The 19,800-nt window shown below is 44.7% G+C and overlaps 1 protein-coding gene across 5 annotated transcripts in view; it reads right to left on the reverse strand.

Moving 5' to 3' along the window:
- Dpp6 (dipeptidyl peptidase like 6) overlaps positions 1–19,800 on the reverse strand; it is a 919,475-nt gene that overhangs the window by 495,400 nt on the left and 404,275 nt on the right. The window contains exon 1 of one of the 5 annotated variants that reach the window (XM_017592504.3): positions 15,539–15,884. The exons of the other annotated variants lie outside the window; for them this stretch is intronic. Within the exon in view, the coding sequence (XP_017447993.1) occupies positions 15,539–15,580 (42 nt within the window). The 5' untranslated portion in view covers positions 15,581–15,884. Of the gene's footprint in view, positions 1–15,538; positions 15,885–19,800 lie in introns of those variants that run through there. 5 annotated transcript variants of the gene reach the window in all.

Below are 19,800 nucleotides of genomic sequence, written 5' to 3' on the forward strand. Positions count from 1 at the left end.
TTCTGACCATTTGCTTGGAAAGTTGTTTTCCAGCCTTTCACTCTGAGGTAGTGTCTGTCTTTGTCTCTGAGGTGTGTTTCCTGTAGGCAGCAGAATGCAGGGTCCTCGTTGCGTATCCAGTTTGTTAATCTATGTCTTTTTATTGGGGAGTTGAGGCCATTGATATTGAGAGATATTAAGGAATAGTGATTATTGCTTCCCGTTATATTCATATTTGATGTGAGGTTATGTTTGTGTGCTTTCATTCTCTTTGTTTTGTTGCCAAGACGATTAGTTTCTTGCTTCTTCTAGGGTATAGCTTGCCTCCTTATGTTGGGCTTTACCATTTATTATCCTTTGTAGTGCTGGATTTGTAGAAAGATATTGTGTAAATTTGGTTTTGTCATGGAATATCTTGGTTTCTCCATCTATGTTAATTGAGAGTTTTGCAGGATACAGTAATCTGGGCTGGCATTTGTGTTCTCTTAGGGTCTGTATAACATCAGTCCAGGATCTTCTGGCCTTCATAGTTTCTGGCGAGAAGTCTGGTGTGATTCTGATAGGTCTCCCTTTATATGTTACTTGACCTTTTTCCCTTACTGCTTTTAATATTCTTTCTTTATTTTGTGCGTTTGGTGTTTTGACAATTATGTGACGGGAGGTGTTTCTTTTCTGGTCCAATCTATTTGGAGTTCTGTAGGCTTCCTGTATGTCTATGGGTATCTCTTTTTTTAGGTTAGGGAAGTTTTCTTCTATGATTTTGTTGAAGATATTTACTGGTCCTTTGAGCTGGGAGTCTTCACTCTCTTCTATACCTATTATCCTTAGGTTTGATCTTCTCATTGAGTCCTGGATTTCCTGTATGTTTTGGACCAGTAGCTTTTTCCGCTTTACATTATCTTTGACAGTTGAGTCAATGATTTCTATGGAATCTTCTGCTCCTGAGATTCTCTCTTCCATCTCTTGTATTCTGTTGGTGAAGCTTGTATCTACAGCTCCTTGTCTCTTCTTTTGGTTTTCTATATCCAGGGTTGTTTCCATGTGTTCTTTCTTGATTGCTTCTATTTCCATTTTTAATTCCTTCAACTGTTTGATTGTGTTTTCCTGGAATTCTTTCAGGGATTTTTGCGATTCCTCTCTGTAGGCTTCTACTTGTTTATTAATGTTTTCCTGTGCTTCCCTAAGTGTGTTCAGGTCTTTCCTGAAGTCCTCCAGCATCATGATCAAATATGATTTTGAAACTAGATCTTGCTTTTCTGGTGTGTTTGGATATTCCATGTTTGTTTTGGTGGGAGAATTGGGCTCCGATGATGGCATGTAGTCTTGGTTTCTGTTGCTTGGGTTCCTGCGCTTGCCTCTCGCCATCAGATTATCTCTAGTGTTACTTTGTTCTGCTATTTCTGACAGTGGCTAGACTGTCCTATAAGCCTGTGTGTCAGGAGTGCTGTATACCTGTTTTCCTCTCCTTCAGTCAGTTATGGGGACAGAGTGTTCTGCTTTCGGGCGTGTGGTTTTTCCTCTCTACAGGTCTTCAGCTGTTCCTGTGGGCCTGTGTCTTGAGTTCACCAGGCAGCTTTCTTGCAGCAGAAAATTTGGTCTTACCTGTGGTCCCGAGGCTCAGGTTTGCTTGTGGGGTGCTGTCCAGGGGCTCTCTGCAGCGGCAGCAACCAGGAAGACCTGTGCCGCCCCTTCCGGGAGCTTCAGTGCACCAGGGTTCCAGATGGTCTTTGGCTTTTTCCTCTGGCGTCCGAGATGTGTGTGCAGGGAGCAGTCTCTTCTGGTTTCCCAGGCCTGTCTGCCTCTCTGAAGGTTTAGCTCTCCCTCCCACGGGATTTGGGTGCAGAGAACTGTTTATCCGGTCTGTTTCCTTCAGGGTCCGGCGGTGTCTGTGGCAGGGGTCCTGCCGCTCCTGGGCCCTCCCCCACGGGAGCCCAGAGGCCTTATACAGTTTCCTCTTGGGCCAGGGATGTGGGCAGGGGTGAGCAGTGTTGGTGGTCTCTTCCGCTCTGCAGCCTCAGGAGTGCCCACCTGACCAGGCGGTTGGGTCTCTCTCTCACCGGGTCTGGGAGCAGAGAGCTGCTGCGGGCCGGGATCCGCGGGTGTGGGACTTCCGGTAAACACAGAACGTGCCCGGTTCTAGAGAAATTCTGCTTCCGTGTGTCCCAAGCTCACCAGGCAGCTTTCTTGCAGCAGAAAATTTGGTCTTACCTGTGGTCCCGAGGCTCAAGTTCGCTCGTGGGGTGCTGCCCAGGGGCTCTCTGCAGCGGCAGCAACCAGGAAGACCTGTGCCGCCCCTTCCGGGAGCTTCAGTGCACCAGGGTTCCAGATGGTCTTTGGCTTTTTCCTCTGGCGTCCGAGATGTGTGTGCAGGGAGCAGTCTCTTCTGGTTTCCCAGGCCTGTCTGCCTCTCTGAAGGTTTAGCTCTCCCTCCCACGGGATTTGGGTGCAGAGAACTGTTTATCCGGTCTGTTTCCTTCAGGGTCCGGCGGTGTCTGTGGCAGGGGTCCTGCCGCTCCTGGGCCCTCCCCCACGGGAGCCCAGAGGCCTTATACAGTTTCCTCTTGGGCCAGGGATGTGGGCAGGGGTGAGCAGTGTTGGTGGTCTCTTCCGCTCTGCAGCCTCAGGAGTGCCCACCTGACCAGGCGGTTGGGTCTCTCTCTCACCGGGTCTGGGAGCAGAGAGCTGCTGCGGGCTGGGATCCGCGGGCGGGTCAAGTCTATGATTTTCAATGATATCTGTGACAAGGCGCTGTCTGAGCACGCTCTGCTAAAGAACCACACGGGAAGTTTAGGTCCCATGTTGAAGTTCGGCATATTCCAGTTTCTGCATGTCCCTGGAGTGAGGCTGACTTGAGGGTGGTCATTGAAGGCTCGATCACTTCCTGATGCTTCTATAGAAGCATCCATCCTATAGGCTGGAAATGCCTGTGTGTGCAAGGAGCAGCTAGCTTCACTTTAGTTTAATGGTTAACTGAGAACAACCTGCTGACAATGCAGATTCTAAATGTTTGTTCCTTCTGCAAGGATGACTCTAAAACTCTCTGACCACAAGTTACCAGCAGTCCATGGTCTTTCTCCTTCACAACTGGGGCCCGAGGAGATAGAAAATGTATGAGGCAATCAGAGCACAGTCACCAGAAAGAAGATCTAAGCCCTCAAAAGATGTGGTTGCTGTTGCAAAAGACAAGCATGGGTGAGCTCCAGTTCCACAGGCATTCAAGGCCTGGGGAGACACCTTGCATTGAGCTCTACCAAGATGTGGTGGAGCATATTCCTAATTCCACTCCTGGAGAGGCAGAGGCATCAAGATCCCCATGGTTCATTCACTGGCTAGCAACATCAGACTATATGGCATATCCTAGGCCAGTGAGAGTCCCTGGAGAAGAGGTGGGAGGGAGGGAAAAATTGAAGAGATGGAAGGGAGGGTGTATTTCATCAAAATGCATTAGATGCTTGTGTAAGATTCTCAAACAGTCAAAAGGTAGATAGTGCCAGCATCCAAGGTTGCCCTATGACCTAGCTTGCTCACACATGCACTTGTATAGATATAAACACAAGCATGCACACATACAATCTTGCAAGATCTTGGAGGAAATGTCTCCATTTCAGAGCCACAGTAGGCTGCTGCGCTGTGCCTAGGAGCACGAAGGTGCCTGCCTCTCACAGAGGGCCCCGAACCTTCACTGTGTGCTTAGGAAACAGATCAATAATTTGCATAGTGTGTTTCATGAAACCTTTCTATAATCAAGATAAATTATAACCACTGTTGGAGTTTCTAAAATCCCAGTCCAATAATTTATTCCATAAATTGAGTCTCATAATTCATTGAGAAGTGATTTCTCTTTTGGTCATCAGACTTTAATCATCCCACACGAGACTCTACAGCAGAATATGTCTTCCATGTGTCAGCTCTTAGGTCTCAGGCACAATTAGGGTCCTGCCTGATCCTCATGGAATCAGTACTATAAACTCTGCAGCCTTCTACAGCAGGATTGTACATGCATATGGGCATTCTCTCTCTCTCTCTCTCTCTCTCTCTCTCTCTCTCTCTCTCTCTCTCTCTCTCTCTCTCTCGGGTGCTCGCATGCACATACACATACACACCCAACTCTAGGTGTCCTGGAGCTCACTCTGTAGATAGACCAGGCTGTCCTTGAGGCTCAGAGATCCACCTGCCTCTACCTCCTGAATGCAGCATCAAAGGCATGGGCCACCACTGCCCACCATCACCTGAACTCTTAAGAGAGCTGCTAAGGAGGTGATAACGTAATCTTAGTTCATATGTGATGAGCAACTGCAGAAATGGTCAGAGGTGTGAAGGACAATGTGGCACGAATTACTGGATGTCTGGCGGAGGGGATGACTCAGTAGAAAAGGGCCTTCTCCCAAAAGTATGAGAGACTGACTTAAAACCTACATAAAGTTAGTGTGGTAGCATGCATACTTAGAATGCCTGTGGAGAGATGGAGGCAGAAATAGGAGAATCCCCTGGAAACCATAGGCCAGCTCACTTGACCTACACAAGAAAGATTCTTTCTCATATAAAGTAGAAGGTGAAGACCAACACTCAAGCTTGACTTCTCTCTCTCTCTCTCTCTCTCTCTCTCTCTCTCTCTCTCTCACACACACACACACACACACACACACACACACACACACACACACACACACACACACGATGCAGGGGAGACTGTGGTAGTTTGAATGTAGTTCCCCACAGGCCCATAGGGAGTACCACTACTAGGAAGTGTGGCCTTCTTGAAGGAAGTGTGTCTGCAGGAGTGGGCTTTAAGGGTTTATACATGCTCAAGCCATACGCAGTGGGACAGTCTCCTTCTGCTGACTGCTGATCAACATGTCGAACTCTTAGCTTTAGCTCCAGCACCATGTCTGCCTGCACACTGCCATGCTTCCCACCATGATGACAATGGACTAAACCTCTGAAACTCTAAGCCAGCCTCAGTTAAATGTTTTCCTTTGTAAGAATTGCCACGGTCATAATGTCTCTTCTCAGCAACAGAAGTCTAACTAAAAGACACACACACACACACACACACACACACATAATCTTTTGGTCTTCATGTGCAACTACAGTCATGCGCACCCCCACACTTGTATATATATATATAACTAAAAACAAAATAAATCTAAGAATGACAAAGACTTAATTGGATGTAGAAGCAGGCCTTTGGTCTTATCTTATTTTTTACAGTAAATGTTTACTCTGTAATAAACCTTGTAAGTGACAAACTATTGGGAATTCGGAGAATATTCCAGCTCTGTGGCATTGACATTCTGGAAACATATACATTCTGTTTTGGATTGGGCCAATCAACCAAATACAAGTTCTGGAGAGTGGCTGAACACAAAGGAGGAGGTGGGATACTTTAAAGAGGGCAGAGACAACAAAAAATGAGACCCTGTATTTCTGCATAAAGCTGCCTGGTGTCCATGGCAGATGCTTGCCCTTAGCTTTCTACTCCAAGCTTTGTATCTTTGGTCCCTCTCAGAGGTACTGGGAGTGGTACACACCTGCAGGATTTCAACAATTCACAGGCCTTTCCTCAGCACACTGATGGGACATAATTCATCTATAGCCTCCGCCTTGTCAACCTTCAGAGAGTGCTAATTGTCTAACTGTCTGCTCTGGCATAATCATAAAACCTTTTAACATTGTACACTGCCACTAGGAAAATAGATTTCTGTTTCCAGAATGTGACCTTCAGCTATTCTCGCTTGGCGTGGAGGCGAGCCATGCATACAGCCTCAACACACCTCATCCATCATGCATCATACCAGCCCAGTCCACCTGGGCAGGCTAGCAGCCCCAGAATGCACCTCCTGTGCTCAATAGCTCATTCCCATAGACTTTTCACACCCCTTCCTTTGCCTATATACTCTATTAATCGTTGCTTTTCTTTGGATTACAGTTATTCAACTCCTGTCACTTAAAAAATGCAACCCCTATCCACTCATCCCTCACATTAGCTTTCAGCATCCGGATTTTTCTACCTTTAGCTTTTTCGGAAACATTTCACCCCAGACTCTCAACTGCTCTGGTACTCATTAAAATGTGTGACCTCTGTTCTTTGATTCGCTGAAGCTTTGAGTTTTAATTTTAATTCATTGAAAATGTGACTGCTTCCCATTTTCTTCCTGCTCTCAAGCTCGATGACCACACCTCAACCCTAATACACATCATTTGCAGTTCTGACTCCATCTTCGCTGGACCCAGCATTGAGTGTCTCTTTCCCAGCCACATGCAACAAGGTCGCCCAAACGTTCTCCATCACTGTGCTCACTGCCTTGAAACTCAGCTCTACCCGCTTAAATATCTCTTAAAAATTCAGAATGGCATGATTTCCCTATGAAAATTCAGAATGGACTGTGGCATGTGACTTTAGTTCTTAGATTTCAAATCATGAGTCTAACTCATGAATAAAGAAAATAAATTCTTCTTTAATAATATCTATAGTACAATGAGGTGTTTTGGGTTTGATTTCGCAGTGGCAAAGGTAAATTTTGATGTGAAAATAAGTCAGAGCGAAGGCATGTTGAACAGTGATTCTATGCTCAGCGGTAAGAACTTGGAGATGTCGCATGTAGTCAGCAGCCAAGGGTGCCAGCTACCATGTCTTGCCCTCTGTGATTGCTGACCTCATCATCTACAAAGACAGTAAATATAGAAAGGGTTGCTTTGCTCACTTCCCTCAGTTGAGGAGGGCCCTGCTTTCTACAGCGCATACCACTTACTACTACCATGGAGATGTGGAGAATCTTGTGGGTACTCCGTCTCTGACTGATCTTCCTAAGGGGGCCTAGCCTACTGGAACTTTCTCTCCCCACCTGTAAAGAAATTTTAACCCAGTAGCAGGCTGCTCTGGCAAGGGATTACATCCAAAGTTATAATCTAGCTGGAATATAGACATGTCCTTAGTACACACCTCTAATTCCTAACAATGAAGATAAGGTTAGTTTGTAGAAGGAAGCGGCAGTATTTGAAGTTGACATCTAACTGAAAGGCACACAAGGTAACGAATCAGAGGAAGAGTTGACAGAGCGAGTCCTAACTCTTGCAAGAACAGCAGAGAAAGAGTGGCTACTTAAGAGCAAGAGAGAGAGAGAGAGAGAGAGAGAGAGAGAGAGAGAGAGAGAGAGAGAAGGTGGTGATGTAGTGTGTGTGTGTGTATGCCACTTTTACTGGGACAGTTTTATAGAATCAGGTTACAGAGGGAACAAACTAGACACAAGTATAGACAAAATGAGCCAGAGAGTAAGAAAGATTCAGAGATTAGAATATTGCCAAAGTTAGTATAAGGCCACGCAGAACAATTCAGTCAGAAGCCAAGAAGAGCTGGATTGATTCAGTCAGTTTGGAAGATAAGATAGTATGGAGGCAAGAAGTTTTCAGGCTTAGGACTAAGGATAGTTAGAACAGAGAAGGAAATGCTCTGGGCTGGGCCAAGTCATGTATTCACATCACTTGGGTATGGCTCTCATCACTTCATCAAAGGAAATAAAAGTGACATTTACATTTCCTGTCCTCCTCTCACCTTTATTTCCCCTGAGACAGACTTTCGTATATCCCAGATTAGTCTTGAACTCACTATCTATCTGAAACTGCTTTTGATTGCCAAATCCTCATGGGTCTACCTTTTAAGTGGTAGGATAACATGTGGGGGGCACTCTACCAACTGAGTTATAGCCCCAGCTCCACCCTTTCTTTGCACAGTCAACCTAGGCACAGAGAAGTCTGAGGTAATGTCTATGTCCTTGGTGAAGAATGTTTACTCAGAACAGGATGGTGACAGTAATGCCAACTTCCCTGCCCAGGCTGCTTGAGTTCAGTGTATCTGATAGCCATTCACCCACCTTATCTTTATGGGAGAGATTAAAGGAATATTTACTCTGATGTTCATTTAGCTCTTATTTCATCAGGTTATACACTTTGTAAACAGAGAGGGAACTTCCAAGTGACTTTCCTGTCCCTGTTTCCCATGAGCTGAGGCTTTTAATGTCTGCATCCAGGACAGAGAGTCTAGAGGGCAGCTGTGACAGGATTTTCAGTTGACTGCTCATGGTGGCGACCGTAAGAAGACAATCTCCTCCAGCTTCTGCAGATGTTCTGCAGGCTCCCATGGAAATCTTTCATGACATTGTAAGGATCTATAATCATCTGTAAATGCCAGCGAACCTTCTGCTTTGACATCTTGGCAACAGATGATGAGGCGCAGTTTCAGTGGCTTTTGTTCCTATGCTATGGGGAGGAACAGTGTGGATGTGGCTAGAACAGCAGCTACCTTTGGGCCCAATCTGCTCAGAGGAAGGAAATAAGACAGTGAATTGTCTGCAGAGAGAGCTTAAAACAGCAACAGATGTGACCAAGGGTCAGTTGGCCTCATGATAATGGCAGATTTGCAGTTCTAATAAGCCTGAGCATCAGAGGCATCCCTGCCTAGGAAACCAGGTTTGAGGCTTCTATCTCCAGTCACCACAAATGAGCCTGTTCCCCAAATCAGCTACATCTTCACCATGCTTGCTTGCTTTCTCTCTCTCTCTCTCTCTCTCTCTCTCTCTCTCTCTCTCTCTCTCTCTTTTGTTCTTTCTTTCTTTCTGTCTGTCTGTCTTCCTTCCTTCCTTCCTTCCTTCCTTTCTTTCTTTCTTTCTTTCTTTCTTTCTTTCTTTCTTTCTTTCTTTCTTTCTTTCTTTCTTTCCAGCAACACACACACACACACATATACACCATTCACATTTATGTGACATTGTGAGGCTATGCCCCTCTGTAGGGTATAGCCAATAAGGTTTAGTAACTGGGCATCTTCATTTTTACCCAAGAACAAACCCTCCTACCATACTAGGTCAAGTTTAGGGTGCATCTTGCAAGCCCTAGCAGATGCCCATTTCACAGCTAGTATTTGAACACCACTGCCTCTGGCATGTCCCTTCACAGTCTCCTGCTACTTCTGCCTGGGAGACAGCCACTTCCAAAGACCGCCTGTCCATTTCACACATGAATTTTCATTGCCTCTTGTTCCCTAAACCATCCATGTCCAAACCATCTACAGCCTGTGAGCTAAATGGTTCTAGGGACATTTCTGCCTGATCCCTGGGCAGCAGTTTGCCCCCTGTTCTATTCTAATGACTTCCCCTTAGCCACTCCAAATTCTCATCGATTAAGCAATAGTGCCCTGGTATACACCAGACTTCTCCACAATGTATAATATACTTGTATGACACTTCCCATGCGAGAATGGAGAAATGGAGGTACAAACTGGCCATATAATATGTAATTATGGCTCTGCTTGTCTGGAGCCAGAAAATCTCCTGTACCTTGTAAATTTCAGGACCTCCCATGTTGCACTACAAACTGAACTGTTTACCTCACTTTTTTCTTCCCCTCCTTTTCATTCTCTTCCCCTCTCTCTCCTTCCCTTTAAAGATGATCTTATCCTATACCTCATTATTAGCCCAGGTTGGCCTCCAACTCATGAAGATTCCCCCTGCTGTAGGCTTCTGAATGCTTGGACTATAGGCAAAACCATGTGCCCTACTTGCAATGCTGGATTTTTAATTAATGTCCAAATTTCAGAATGGAAGACGTGATTAGGAAATTGATGTGCCTTCAGGCATTGACTCCTCCCCCAACCCCATGCATAATCCTGTATTCGACCTTCCCTGGCTCGTTCACAACCCAACACTGGCCTCCCGTTGACTTTTTTCTTCTAAGATCTCTTCCTCTCTTTGTTCTGACACAAACTCCTTTCAGTCAAGAGATTCATTCTTCTTGCTGGGAAAAAAAGCCACCAGGGAAGATTGTATTTAAAGACAGACAAGCTGGGTTTCCTATTAAATAAAGCTGTCTGAATTCATCTTTGGGAAAGGCATTTCTTTCTAACCAGGGAGAAACACCGTTTTTATAGTTCCCACATAAGATCAGAAAAAGGAAAGAAGTCCATTTGTTTCCTTCTACAAGTTCACAGGCAAAAACAATGCCTCCCCCAAGCCCCTGTCAAAAGCTCATAATACCAGTTCAAAGGTATCCACAAGCCCTTAGGAGTCACATATATACATCCACCATCTCCCACGACAGCTACTCTAAAAGGAAGCATAGGCCTGAGCAGAGTACTGCCTATATGGTAGCCATCAGAGGACACAGGAGAAAGTACGATTTAAGTTCTGCTTCAGAGAGCACAACCTGGGAGGTCTGCGAAGGTTTTGGAGTCACCAGAAGTCAGCTGCAAGCCCTAGTGTGCTTGTGCATGGTCATGAATGTCATGGTCAGGGTCTAGTGAACTTCAGGACCCAAGACCAAGAAGCATGTGGTCTCTCTCTGGGGCCCAGATCTCACCTTGCACCCATTGTCAAGACCAGCATGAACAAAGTCTCCAGCCCTGAAGGATGGTCTTTATAAACACTAAAGGGCACATCCCATAGAAGTCAGCATCTGCTGACTCCAAACTTCCCTGGGGTATGTTATCACAGGGCAGGGAAAAGCATGGCTGCCCTCACCAGAGCTCCACAACCAACAGGCACTGGAATCTTGTCTGTGAGTCTTAGGCAACATAATTTATAGCCTCAAGACCTTAAATCCCAAGTTCACAATAAATAAGCTAAAAGAATAAAGCATATACAGAACACACTTCCCTTCTTCCCTGGTTCCTATTCCAGAAAGTTCTCTACTTCCTCATCCATGGGAATGTGCCAAGACTCTGCACACACTGTTGCAGGTCTAAGCTGCTCCACCATGGCACACTGGGACCCTCAGCAACTGTGAGCCCAAAGCAATCCTTTTCCTCAGGTTGCTTCTGGGTGTTGTAACAATGTGTAGCTAATATAAGCTGTAGGCCAGTCTAAACTGATCTTACAGCTTAATCATCCTAATTATGGGGGCTCAACAGTTGGGTCTGTGGTTGAGGGCACTCGCTGCTCTTGCAGAGGAACTGGGTTCAGTTCCTAGCACTCACACGGTAACTCACAACTGTATGCAATTCCAGTTCTAGAGAATCTGGCTTCTGTGGGCACCAGACCCATCCATTTATTTATTCTTGTTTACGTGCCTTGCAGGTATATACAGGCGAGTAAAACTTTGCAACACTCATATATAGGAACTAAGAATAAATAAATCTTTATATTCAAGAAGAGATATTTGATAGTAACAAAGTAGTCAATTAATTAGTTACAGAAAGTAATTAACACAGCCATATAAGCACAGAGCATTGAAATACATGACACACTAAAAAATGTGATGGATCTGCTTAGGTCTTCAAAGTCCTCAGGTGCTCACATCCCACACATGGAAATTGACAGAACACTTAAGCACTACTTCAGGAGGATTGTAGGAAATTTACAAGGCACAATCAGTCATCCTGACTTGATTGGCACTTAGAGAACTTCCCCCTAACACGTTAACAGTATGCATTCTTTATGACAGGCATGGTGGTCCAGGTGGTAGTCCCAGCACTTGGGAGGCAAGGCAGGAGGATGAGGAGTTTAAAGTCATCCATGGTGACATAGCAAGCTCAATACCACCTTTGGATGCTCTTCCTGTTTGACTGTAGCCTGGTTTCCATCAGTTTCTTTTTACAAAAACCATTAAAACAAGGAAGAAAAAAATTAAGTCTTAAAGGGGTGTGTTATTTAATCATAAGATAATTACAGTAGACATATAAAAAACAAGATATTTAAGAAAGGTTTAAAAGCAGAAGAATAGGGATAGGTAAATCCATGATTAAAGCTAAACAACAGTTAAAGAACACATTAGAAGTCCGGGAGTTTGAGAAAGTACTGTTTGGGGAGAAACACGAAGATTTCAATGCTTATATTGAAAGGAAAGTAGTCAAAGTAACATACATGCCTCCTTTAAGAAGTCAGAAAAATGCAAATGAACCCCAGATAAGTTAAAAGAAGGAGGAGATGAGCAAGATGAGGAGGAGGAAGAGGAGGAGGAGAGAAGGGGGGAAGAAGAAAATATGAGACAGGGAGGAGGGGAGAGAGGGAGGGTGGGATGGAGGGAGAGAAAAAGAACTGGCAAATGCGGCACAGAGTGTAGAACTTATTAGAATTTTTTGTTTGTTTGTTGGCTTTTTTGAGACAGGGTTTCTCTGTGTAGCCCTGGTTGTCCTAGAAATTGCTCTGTAAACAATGTTGGCCTCAAATTCACTGAGATCCATCTGCTTCTGCCTCCCAAGTGCTGAGATTAAAGGTGTATACCACCACCAACCAGCAGGAATTATTTATTTAAGTTTATGTATTTCTATTTTACATGCAAGTGTTTTTCTGGCATTATATGTGAGTGTCCTGTGGACGTGCCTGGTACCTGTGGAGGACATAAGAGGGTGATCCCCTGGGATTGGATTTACCCATGGTTGGAGCTACCACATGGGTGCTGAGACTCAAACCCTGGTCCTCTGGAAGAGCAGCCAGTGGTCTTAACTGTTGAGCCCTTCTCTCCGGTTTTGGTATCCCTTGTTCCAGGTCCAAGGTGCCCAGTACTCATACAGCAGTAGCTGCTTTCCACAGTCTGTATGCTTACACCTTCCCTTCCCTAATCTTTCCATTCTACCCATGTGTCTGTATTTAAACAACATTCCATCTGATAACTTTCATAGTCCCCATCAGAAGTGTTCAGTTCAGTTTATTCCCAACATGCTAAGTGCAACCCTGCAGCCCTGCACCTTCTTGTTTCTCTGTTACTGCACCATTTGTGCCAAATCAAATATTTTTGTATTTAGGATTTCCCTTTCAAATCTTTATAGGAATTCTATCATTTACTTTGTTCATTCAATAACTATACTGGACAGGCTCACCTCAATTCAGGGTTGTATTAATTCACATAAAATAAGACACTTACAAATTCCAATTAAATTTATAAAAATTTAGTTTCAAGCAGTTGCATATCCTCTTTTTTAAAAAAGATTTTACTTTACTTTAAATTCTGGGTACATGTGCCATACTGTGTGAGAGTGTGCAGCACAGTGAGTGCTGGCACCCATGGAGGCAGAAGAGAGGACCAGATTCCTGGAGCTGGAGTTACAGGGAGTTGAGCCATCTGACTTCGAGCCTCTGCAAGAGCAGAAAATTCTCCTCACTGCTGAGCCATCATCTCTTCGGCTTCTCCATGTAATTCTTATCATACATCTCAGGTCATATCTTAAAGCCAAAATTATAACTATATCTAAAGAACTAAAGGAGAACATGGCCATAATCAATGAACAGGGGAAGTGCTATACAAAATCAAAGCTAACATCTCACTACTTACACTATAAACTATTTTAAAAGGGAGGTTAAGTACATGAATACACAAATACACAATATTTTCTATTTATTTGTTTATTTATAATTACTTAAGACCTCAAGTTTATCTTGGACATGGTTTGAGTATTACTTTTCTTTTATGTGAAACTTTGTTCCATGTGTCCTATCCCACAGGTTGAATGGATCAAAATGTCAGTTTTCATTTATTTGAAAATACTATTTTATCTTAAAGAAAAATCTTTCTACCTGTTTTTATTTCCCTATTTTTCAGCTCTCTAAAAATTTCTCTAGCATTTTCTACTGAGAAGTCTCATTGCGACTGGAGCAGTGTTTCCTTGCATGTAATATTCTTTCTCAGACTACTTTGGAGGATTTCTTGTTATATTTGATTTTCGCTGATTTTTTTATTATGGGCATGGGGTCTAAAGTTAGTATTTTAGCTATTTTTTTCTTCTGTCTGTTTCAGACTCACCTAATATGTATCTTTCCCTACTTGAGTATGACCCTTCATAACCCATTGTAATTTTCCATTTCTTTTCTTTGTTGCTCTGCTGGGTCCTCTCTTGATCTGTTTTTCCTTTGGTCAGCATTTCTTCTGCAGTCCCCGGGCTATGACTAGGTCCATGCCCTGCATTTTTATTTAATATATACTAATTAATATGTTTTCAGTTACAAAATTTTCTTGAAAAAATTTCACCACATTTGTTTATTTGTTGTGAACGCCTGTTTGTGCTTGCATCCCTCAGCCTTTGTCTGTCAGTCAGAAGAAAATTTTGAGGAGTCGCTTCTTCCTCCCACCATGTGGGTCCTGGGGATTGAACTCAGGCAACCAGGCTTGACAGTAACCGGCTTTACCTGATTGAACATCTCATCGACACTCAAAGACCAGGTGACTGCTGAGCCCTCAAATAGCCCCCATCGCAGCTCTATCACCCTGCATTCTCCCCTGCTGAGCCAAAGAAACCTAATAATCACACATGCGAACTCCAATTTACAGCCCCAAGGAACCCAGTCTTCTGTGAACAGCAAAAAGAACATACTCGGCAGGAGTGTGGGGCAAGCCTTGGGAGAGCAGGGAGCATCCTGATTCTATGCTAGACAGACAAATGGTTCTTCCGACAGTTGGTTCAGACAGATCCACTTTGGGGAAAATTTACTTTTGAAAACTTAAAACAAGATGACTGAGGTTTTCTTAATATCTTCTGTTTTATTTCATTTTTTATTAGGCACACATATGACTGTGGTTTTTTTTTTTCCCCTTCGGAGCTGGGGACCGAACCCAGGGCCTTGCACTTTTGCACTTGCTAGGCAAGCGCTCTACCATTGAGCTAAATCCCCAACCCCATGAGTGTGGTTTTAATATATTTTCCATTCTTTCAGAGTTTCACCTTAATCATGTCTATCCTCTGCTCCTTTAACTCCTCCCAGATGCACTCTCGCCTCCCAGACCCCTCACCTAAGTCCTATTAATGCTGCCCACATGCTCAGGAGGGTGGAATCAACCACTGAAGTAGGGTCAATCTACTAGGTGCCATATTCCTATATAAAACTGACTCTCCCTGAGCAGCAATCCGCTGTCCTTAGTGAGGATTGGGGGTTCATGAGTCTCTGCTAGGAAACTGTGGCTTGATTTTGTGGAAGCCCCGTAAACCCTTGGTCAGTTAAAATGCAGGTGAAGGAAGTGAGGATGAGCTGGCCTCTTGTTGGCATGTGGAATCCTTTCCATCACAGCCTTCTGGCCTGAAGTTCACTGTACCTCATGGACTTTCTCAGCACATATATCAGACCCAGTTCACATCTAATGAATGGCAAGGTCAGACTCCCCACCTGTCATGCTCAAAATATAGCAACAGCAGGTAAGCAACTATCATTGTTCATCTCCTGGAGGACTCACCATTATAATAAACAGTTAGAGAGACTTGATGGAATAGAGCTATGCTGGTTATAAATGGATCAGGTCCTTTGGTTGTGCATCCTGGGTTATCCTTACAGTATGTACAGTAAGGAAGTCACCAGGAAAGAGATCAGCTAGTCATGTCCCAACATCATCATGTGCTCCAGAGTCAAGATGCTGCGGGGGACAGGAATTTGTCACATTCTGGTATTTAGTCCTCTGCCATCTTGCCTTGGCTGAGGAATAGACAGAAAGTGGAGATCTTAGTTGCCATTGTCCATTCTTGTTTAGGGCACCCTTGCCACAGCGGGACTCAGAGACAAGAGTTAGGCCAAGGCGCAGAAACTTAGCTACACACAGAAGGGAAATGCTAGAGGATAACTTGTGATCTTTTAAAGATCACAAGACAAACCTGTATGGAACTCTCAGGGCTTCCACACCACAGCACGCACATGTCTGAAGAGAAAATTCAGCCCAGTGGCTTTAGACAGGCATACCTCTAGTGGAGTGTCCTGGTTTTTCTGAAAAAAAAAAAAAAACCTCAGGGCTTTCATTCCAATTAGGAAATGGTATGCCTTCTAAGCTGGCCCTCACAAAATGACCTCAAGCCCTGCCTGAAGTGAAGGTAGTAAAGCACAAATTTGAAACCTTCCTGACCTGCTGGCAAACGTCAGGCTAGAACTTGTGTGATGGCTCACCAGGTGCCAAGATCCGAAAACTTGATTTGATCTCTGGGAACCATATTGTAGAAGCATCACAGTGTGGCACACACACTTACATAAACAACAAACAAATATAATTTTCCAAAGGGAAAAAGTTTTGGCTAGACCTGATATTTCTATTCTGCAAACTGGTCTGACCTCACAGAGATATGCACCTCTTCCAGGAGGAGTGTGAGTTGCTTATGAGAAGAGTACAATTTTATGCTGCTTGAGTCAAAGAGATACTCCTGTAAGTTGGTCTGTGGTTAGTGTCCAGCACAGCCCTGCAGAGGAATTGGGTGACTGTTCCAGTCTCAGCCCTGCTCCTTATAGCCCCATGGCAGTGTGGCCCTCGATTTGGTCTGCCACTGTGCCACAGCAGTGAGTATGGCATTTCCTCATCAGATTGTCGCAAGACCTATGTCCCTGTGGCTGGACTAGAGATAAGGCTTGGCCCATTCACCAGTGATTGGATTATCAACTCAGTGAGTGCCCTATTTCCTCTTACAGGAGAGAAGCATTGCAGCCCTTCTGAATTATGATGGCTTCACAGCAAAGCTGTTTCTTTAGTATGTGTCAATATAACTTGAGAATCCTGAGTTCAGGCCTCAGGAAAAGTGTACATCTTCATATTTGATAAGAAAATTATATTCTTTGTCGGAGCTGTCAAATGAGTCTTGAACATGGTAACAGAGCAATGAAAATGCTATTTATAACCCTAAATATCAAACTGTTCCCCAAAGTGACAAGATCAATACTGCAGCTCAGAGCCTCGCCCTCATTGGGAGACAATGCTATTAAAAACATCAGATAGCACATTTCTCAGGGAAGGGGAAGATGCCTCAGACATCTGCAAAGAATCTCTCGTGGGATCCAAAACTTTCCTTCCAATGAGGTAAAGTCAGTGTTAAGTGTTCTAGAGCTTCTCGGGAAATTCAGAATCCTCTTCTGCTAGTCTATTGCCTGACACCATGCTTCTGGATACCCTGTGGACCTACAGACTGGGCTGTCTTAGATGAGACGCTCCCATACCCCCTATCCCCCTCCCAACTGAGTGAAGAACAAGGTACTGTTTCCATACTTTACAATGATTTTTATGGAGACGGAGTGCCTGAACATTCAGGAGAATAACAGATTCTAGAATGATTGACTGGGCTAGGATGACATTGATGTCATCTTCAGGAGAGAAGAAGCAGGGAGAGAAGGGGAGGGGGAGGGAGAAGACTGAGAGGAGAGTAGAAAAGAGAAGAGGAAGAAGGGGAGGAAAAGAAAAAGAAGAGAAAGTGGGAAGAGAGGAGTTTGATGACAAGGATGTTGGGATTGAGGGGCTCAGTCCAGAACATGGCGGGAGGCTGGGCAATAAATGGGGTGAGTTCAGGTGAGCAGGCACTGGGCTGGGCTGTGTCCATTAACACAGTCTGGTGGACCCCATGGGTGCCTTGAGTCCTTTTAATTCCACACTGGGAGGAATTAGTGCTTTGGGTTAAAATGTATTTCAGAGTCTGTTCTTCTGTCAGCTGAGACTGGCGGTAAGGTCACCACTCACTCACCCGCCACTTTCCTTGTGCTGACTCACACCACCATGCTTGCTAGACACCAAGAAAGCCCTCTAGGCGTCCTGAAAACTCCTGAGGCCTGGAGTCAGAGCCAACCACTCGTAGGGCAGGCTTACAGGTGGCAGACAGAAAACTCTTGAACCCTGACCTCCGCACACCATGTGAAAAGGCTGTCACCAGACTTGGATTTGATCAAGCTTTATGCTGATACCCAGTCCCTCAACTGTGATATTTTAAATTATCTTTTGTCATTTTAAACTCGCAGAGCTCACAGGTGCTGTTTGGAAGAAGAGGGACTTAGGCGAGGACTCAGGCTGGGGCAAACTATCCAACAGGGGCACCCAAACTTGGCTGGGTGCTGCAAACTCTGCAGCCATATGCATTACACTCTTTCTTATTTTCCCAGTAGACTGACCACCTATTATGCCACAAGGCTTTTTGTGATTGCAAGAAAATGGCAAATAGGAACCCAGGAATCCTTGAGGTGGACCTGATATAATCCCCCACAATGTAGTTGTCATGGCAGCACATATCCACTCTCTATGTTTATGGCTGGGACAGAACTGATAAGTGACATTTCACTCAGCACAGAAAGTTATGAATTCAGCAATGGGGAGGGGACAGTCCAAGATGCAGAGGAGTGTGTGGGCAGGTGGGCAGTCTGTCTGGAAATGCTTCTCTGAGTGTGGACTAACTTGACAATAAAGAGGAAACTATTCTTATTCATACTGTAGAGATAGGATGCTCCTTGAAGACAGCAGGCCAGAAAGGATCCATTGAATGGGTCCACTTGTGTAATGCCCAGGAGTCACCAAATCTATAGAGGCAGACGGGTAATGGTCAGCTTCTGGGACAGGAGTAGGAGAGTGACTGCTTACTGGCCCAGCATCTGTCTTGTGTTAAGTATTAGAACTGATTGTGGTGATGGTTGAAGCACCATGTCAGCCTACTTTTAAACACTGAATTGAATACTTCAGATGTCTGAGTTGATTTGCATACAAATCAAATCAATTCCCAGGATATCAGAAGCCCAATGTGCAGGACCACCAGTGGGTGACCTTGGGAAGTCTTGGGAAACTGATCCCGAAGCTCGTTAGGGGAAGGTCACACTGTCTTTCTGTGGATCGATGTGAGGCCAGCTCACCCTACATGATCTGCCCGAGGCCCAGGGAGACAGGACTACAGCCTAGGCATGTCTGAATTACCCAGAGTCTTAGCCATCAAGACTCTGGGAAGCTCAGACTTTGTACTCCTCACACAGGAAATAGATTAAAAATTAGAAACCCTAGGTGATGTGTAATCCCATATTACTGGCATCTCTAGGCTTAGATCAGTCATTTTGCTCTATTCTGGCCTCTATAATAACTCTATTTCCTGTCTCTTATATCTTTCTCACCTAGTAAGTGATAAGAATGACCCTGATCCCCCTGTGTCTTTCCAACAGGGTGGATAGTTCTCCAGGCAACTGTCTGTAGCCAAGTAAAAAATGGGGGTAGAGGATAGGATGTGAATCCAGGGTCTGTCCAGGTAAGCGATTACAGACAAAGCCTCCCAACTAAAAGTGTGGCTCAGGACCCAGAAATATATGCCTGGAGCCAATGCACTGAGAACCATCTGGGCCTCATGATCCAGGAGGAGATATGCAGTTTTTGGAACAAATGTCTAGGAAGCTAAAAATAGAGATATGCTAAAGGTCACTGAGTATACCTAGATCTTTCTGTGGAACTCTTACCCTAGAGGCACAGCATCCCATTGTCATGGAAACAGGAATACTCCCTCGATTCCCAACATCAAATGCCACACACAGGTTGTCATCCCAGACTGTTGGCAAAGCCACAGGGCTACACCACTAAACAGGCTGGCTCCCCACCTGTCACCTTCTTTCTGCTGCTGTCTATGCTGAAGTCTGTCATGAAAGGTACCATGGACATGTAAGTCTCTTTGACTTCTAGTTGGGCACCCCACATACTCTGTCACCCCACTGGACTGACTGGACTGAAGGGCTGAATGCACAGTGAAGGGTTGAGAAACACGATTCCATTCTTTTTTCTTTCTTCCTAGCTCAACCTGACATACCCTGAAAAACCACCTTCGTTCTACCATGAAACATGACCTACCGCTTTCCTTTCTCTATGTATTCCTGGTCACAATGCCTGCTGCATAGGAGAGGTTCTGCTTTAATTGCTGGGCCCTTCTCTAACTATGGTTCTTCTCTATGGTTTCCTCAGAGGATGACCTTAGCAGGAATTTCTCCTCATAGTCCAGAAAGCAGAAGTCTGAGTTTAAGGTGATGTTAGGCCTGGTTCCTTCTGAGACAATGGAGGCCTCTTCCTGCTGTTGGCAGTCAGTGAAGGTTGTCTGCAGCTCCTTGGCTTATAGAAGATGCACCATCAAACCCCAGCTTCCTAAAGTGTGTA

The sequence above is a fragment of the Rattus norvegicus genome, chromosome 4 (assembly GCF_036323735.1).
Source record: "Rattus norvegicus strain BN/NHsdMcwi chromosome 4, GRCr8, whole genome shotgun sequence".
In the NCBI taxonomy this organism is placed as follows: domain Eukaryota; kingdom Metazoa; phylum Chordata; class Mammalia; order Rodentia; family Muridae; genus Rattus; species Rattus norvegicus.